At 34.6% G+C, this 5,879-nt stretch overlaps 1 protein-coding gene across 1 annotated transcript; it reads left to right on the forward strand.

Annotated features, from left to right (window-relative positions):
- The first annotated feature begins 4,605 nt into the window (after positions 1–4,605).
- On the forward strand, positions 4,606–5,535 carry LOC144293305 (olfactory receptor 4P4). Its single transcript, XM_077864388.1, has one exon. The coding sequence runs from the start codon at positions 4,606–4,608 to the stop codon at positions 5,533–5,535; it is 930 nt and encodes a 309-aa protein (XP_077720514.1).
- The last annotated feature ends 344 nt before the right edge of the window (positions 5,536–5,879 follow it).

Consider the following 5,879-nt stretch of genomic DNA (forward strand, 5'->3'; position numbering starts at 1 on the left):
TCTATTTGTATATAAATTTAGTGAAGTATAAGCAAGAGCTATATGCAGAAAATTACAAAACAACAATGAAATAAATCAAAGACTAAGCAAATAGTATATACTATTAATTAAAAGACTCAATGATGTTAAGGTGTCAATTTCTCCAATTCAGCAAATTTTTTTGTTTTTTGTTGTTTTTTTTTTTTTTTAGATATAAGCAAGATGATTCTCAAACTCATTTGAATAGGCAAAGCAACTAGAATAGCCAAAATAATTTTTAAAAAATGCTACAATGTTGTAGGACTCATATTATAAAATTAGACTTACTGTAGAGTAATCAAGATTGTGTGCTATTACTGGTCAGTGTGGTATTGGTAAAAAGCATACACATAAAGATCAATGGAACGAAAAGAAAAAGGTAATTTGATGGAGAAAAGATGGTGTTTTTAACAAACAGTGCTAGAGCAACTGGATGTCCATATACAGAAAATGAACTTAGACTATGACACAGTTTACACAAAATAGCTTAAAATGAATCATAGATATAAAGTACTTAAAGGATCTCAGAAGATACACTTCAATCCTTTTACTAAGGAGGAGGAGAATCCATTGAGTAGATGAGCTTTTTGGATAAACAAGTATAGCTAGAAGGAATGGGACAGTGAAGAAACAGATAAGAGAAGAGGAACATAGGGGATCCCATGGAGAAAAGTCTAAGATCTGAAGGAGATGCAAAAACACCTACTAAATCAAGATTGAGGGAGACACGTAACAGCAAGAGAAAAAAGTTGGGGGGAAAAAGTTTATTTGGATTGTAGGGAATAGACTGATCATAAGATCTCCCAGAATCCCTGGGTAATTTGTATTTTAGAAGCAAAGAAAACTAACAAGTTGCGCACATTTTCAAAGGCTATGATGCTTGGCTATTTTTATAATTTTTAACCATTAAATAAGACACCCAAATAATCATTAATATACAGAATAATGAATGATTATAAACCCATTAACTCTCACTCAGGACAAAAAAAAAAATCGCATCTCTATCCTTCCACAGACTCATGCTCTTTCACCCCAGAAGTGTCACCTCCATTTCATAAGAATCACTGTCACTTTACAATGCCACAGTTCTTTCATTTGTGAAATAAGATTGGTGATATTATCTATTGTATAGAGTTGTTGTAAAGAGAAATGAGCTAAACTCCATCAGTGGTTCAGGTCTGACATAGAGCACAGTTTACTAAATATTTGCTATTAGTGGAACTCAGAGGGCAAAGCAGAATCAGGTATTAGTTTTGAATAGAAATGTAAAAAGAGGAACAGTTATTGAAAATGACCTAAGACTAGAGCAAAATTACAAAACCTTCAAATCTCCTCTTGATAAAGTATTTTAATGAGCATTTTGTAAACCTAAAAATATACAAAAGAAAGATCTATATGTCTGTAAATTTCCTTAGAATTTACCTTAATAACAATTAATTTACCTCAAGTGGAGATTTACCTTAATGGAGATACACCATTACAAATTTTATTGTAAATGGAAATTAGAAGATTTACCTTAAGTGAAATACATTAAAGAACATGTACATCCTTTCCCCCAGAGAATGATAAAAACACTATGTGGGAATGGATAGATATTGTTTCTTTTTTTTAAGATTTTATTTATTTATTCACGAGAGACAGAGAGAGAGAGAAGCAGAGACATAGAGAAGCAGGCTCCCTGCAAGGAGCCTGATGTGGGACTTGATCCCAAGACCCCAGGATCAAGCCCTGAGCCTAAGGCAGAAGGTCAACTGCTGAGACACCCAGGTGCCCTGGGATATCATTTCTTAACATAAGGACCAGGACTATAGTTTGATCCGCAGATTAATAGCAAAGGGAAAAAGCAATTCAAATTGCATAAACAGAGATCTCAGTCACCAAGGACTTTTTAATGAGTGAGATTCTAACAACACACTGAAGAATTACCTTTTGTGTAGGGCATTTGTAATCCAGCTGTAGAGCTGTTGTGGGTACTTGGATCTGAGAGGATACTAACTGGTCAATTGATTATTTGGGGACAGAAAATAATTAACTCGAACTAAATAAGCAACACCTTGGGAGAAAACAAATATACTTTTAGGATATAAACTTTACCTAAAATTTTACTTAGCATTTGAGCTTTGAAAACCTCAGGAATAATGTGGTGGCACAAATAGAGTATAAAATAATGATTTGATTAATTTTCGAAAAAAAGGCCTCTTCTTGCCTTAAGACTTTTTTTTTTTTCCGCTATGGGGTAAACTCCTATCGTTTATTTGAACTGAAATTGTGACAAGTGACAGTAGTTACAAAAAATGTATGAATTTTGTAATTTTTAAAGTATACCTTGGGGGAAGTTAGAAAGTGAAACTCATCAGTAGCATTCGCTAAGCTGAGAACAATTTTCAAGTCAGAAAGTTAAAGAAAATCATTCAAATAGTTAAAGAATGCCTGTGATTTCAATGAAGAATGGGATAAAAGATTATAAAAGAAGAAATCATTCAAAATAAGCGCAGAGGAAAATATGTGAGTAATTTTTTACCATTATTTTGCATAAATCTCTAATAATACCTTTTGAAAAAAAATAGTACCTGCTATGTTAGGAAAATATATTAATTAGCAGCTAATTTTAAAGTAGATTTTACTGTGAATTCTGCAGTCTAAGACTTTTTGGTTTAAGAGAAGACTAAATTCAAATACGTGTTAGTTATCTACTGAGGGTAGGATGACATATTCTAGAAAAATAAGATCAAGGTTGTGTTTTAATTCTACCTACTTTATTAGATGTCTGTACATAAAAAAGGATCAATAATTACAACTTTAGAGAGATGGTCAGCAAAACATTGACCAAGAATAAAGTATTTTTAATTATGTGAAAGACATCATGATTTTATCCGGATAGTTGAAGCTAGTGCCTTTATTCTACAGATAGGAAATTTATATGCCAAGAGTATACCAGGTTCCTAATGTAAGGTGTGGTAGTATTAGGGCTTCCACCCAAATTGTCTTCTCCTACCCATTTTTTTCACTTGGCCAATAGCTGAGGTTGTAATATCACTACTCATACTTGAGAAGTGAGAAATATATTGCTTTCTAGAAGCACATGAGCTGCACGTTTGTTTCTTTCTAGAACTGGCTTGCTTATTTGTAGCTTTTCATGGAGACTTGAGTCTGTCTTATAATCCTGTGTTTCCTTTTACACATTTTCCATTTCAATTTGAGAAGCTAACATGGGACAATGATCCATTCAGGGAGGATCCTGGTTTTGTCTGGAAGATTCAGAAAGGTATATAAATTTCAGATTTGGGACAGCCAGGGTTTATGTTAAATTTATATTTTTGCTTCAATATTTCCCTTTTTAGAGGGTATATAGAGATCTATGATCTATAATCATGATCAAAGTTGATCTATGATCAAGGTTGAGTCTCAGAGATAGTCTGAATTATATAGAACAGGATATATTTTTCTAGGTTTCAAATGAAGAAAAAACTTAAAGAAATTAACTGACATGCAAAAAGTTATATATGAAGTTAGCAGCTGACTTAAGACATATAACCAGGGATTCCCCCCAAATTATTATGAATGATCAGATTATACACATGATTTTTTTAAAGACATTAAAATATGTGGCAATTAATCATAGTAGCCCTATATCTGCAAGGATTTGAACTCAGGACTGCCAGACAGGACATTAAATATACCTGGAGCCTTCTAAGCCAAGATAACTAGAAATTCAAGTAATATTTTTAGCATACTGCTAATAAGTGCAGACAGATGGATGAAATGGTTTTGACTGGGAACATTCCAAGACTTACTTTACTTAGAGACTTAAAATTATACAGAAAGCCTTTATACTTGTGCAGGGATAAGGAACATATTTCAGGTATGTTTAATCAATAATTCAAGCCAGTAGTATATCCACTTTTATAATTTTATTCAAATTAAAATAGCCTCTTTAACTTCTTGGCTAATATCACTATAATCTAATTTGGGGAATCATCAAAAGTTATTTTTCAATAACTTGTCCTTAAACTAATTCAAGTTCTTAAAACTCCACTGTGGAAATGAGTATTTTTGCTTTAAAATTCCATTTCTATTACAGTGGGATTATTCATTGTATGGGTGACCATGTTAGCTTAGTAATAGAGAGAGTTGAAGAGGAAATTTAAATAGAAATTGAGAAGTCATGTATAAGGTTAGTGCTGAAAAAAATATGGAAGTGCAAACATCATGAAAATACAAGACAGGATTGAGCCTAAAATTATAAAACTATTGGATTACATATATTATTATGCAATCAGTGCCATGTTTTTAGCGGCATCCAAGACTCATTTGTGGATGATCAAAGGCCTTTAGGTTGACTAAAGCAGACATTGATCACAATTTGCTGGCAGATTTAATGAAAATCTTATGGTCCCCCGGAGTTTTCTTAGAGGGTCACTTTAACTGAATATTTGATTTTTATCCTCTGAGACATTTGAATGAAGCATATTCAACCCAGTAAATTCATCGAATAGGATCTGATCATCACTCTATTCCAGAAACTTTTAAATAGACCTCATGGATTCTGTATTTCAGGTGATTCATGTATTCTATCTATGCTGGACCATGGATCAAAGCAATAACGTCACTGTATTCATTCTCTTGGGACTTTCCAAAAACAAGAACATTGAAATCCTTTGTTTTGTATTATTTTTATTCTGCTACCTTGCTATTTGGATAGGAAACCTGCTTATAATGATTTCTATCATGTGCAGTCAGCTAATTGAGCAACCCATGTATTTCTTCCTTAATTACCTCTCCGTCTCCGACCTTTGTTACACATCCACTGTGACACCCAAGCTAATGACTGACTTATTGGCAGAAAGGAAGACCATTTCCTACAGTAACTGCATGACACAACTCTTTACCACACATTTATTTGGAGGCATCGAGATCTTCATTCTCACAGGGATGGCCTATGACCGCTATGTGGCCATCTGCAAACCCCTGCACTACACCATCATCATGAGCAGACAGAGATGTAATGCAATCATCGCAGCCTGCTGTACGGGGGCGTTTATACATTCCACCAGTCAGTTCCTTCTCACCATCTTCCTGCCGTTCTGTGGCCCCAATGAGATAGATCACTACTTCTGTGATGTGTATCCTTTACTGAAGCTGGCCTGTTCTAATACACACGCCATAGGTCTCTTAGTCATTGCTAATTCAGGCCTAATTGCTTTGGTGACCTTTGCTGTGCTGACGCTGTCTTATTGTTTTATACTGTGCAGCATCAGGGCATATTCTGCACAGAGTCGCAGCAAAGCTCTTGCCACCTGCACTTCTCACCTCACAGTCGTGGTTCTATTTTTTGCACCTGCACTGTTCATTTACCTTCGCCCAGCCACAACTTTCCCAGAAGACAAAGTGTTGGCTCTTTTCTACACCATCATTGCCCCCATGTTCAATCCTCTGATCTACACGCTGAGAAACACGGAGATGAAGAATGCCTTGAGGAAAGTGTGGTGTCATCATGCACTCCTAGAAGGAAAGTAATTTTGCAGAAGCTTGTCTGATTCTCATGCTGTGGTTCTGAAGCCCATGACTGTGAATAAGATCCGCTCTTATCATCTGACCTCACTGCTGGAAGAGATAAGTGGGCAAGCAGAAAGCACATCCCCTCTGTTTTAGGCTTCAACCTTAAACCTCATTAATAAATTGAGTATAATTATTATTCACATGTTCCTCCTCAGGATGTAGCCATTAAGAATTGTGCTTACATGCTATGAGATGACCAGATGATATCTTAAAAATAAAATATTATATTACCTATTGGCTCTTGTGTTGAAAAAAAAGTTAAAACAGGCTGGGCATTTTTTTCACACCTTAAAATGCAAAAA

The sequence above is a fragment of the Canis aureus genome, chromosome 21, assembly GCF_053574225.1.
Source record: "Canis aureus isolate CA01 chromosome 21, VMU_Caureus_v.1.0, whole genome shotgun sequence".
In the NCBI taxonomy this organism is placed as follows: Eukaryota; Metazoa; Chordata; class Mammalia; order Carnivora; family Canidae; genus Canis; species Canis aureus.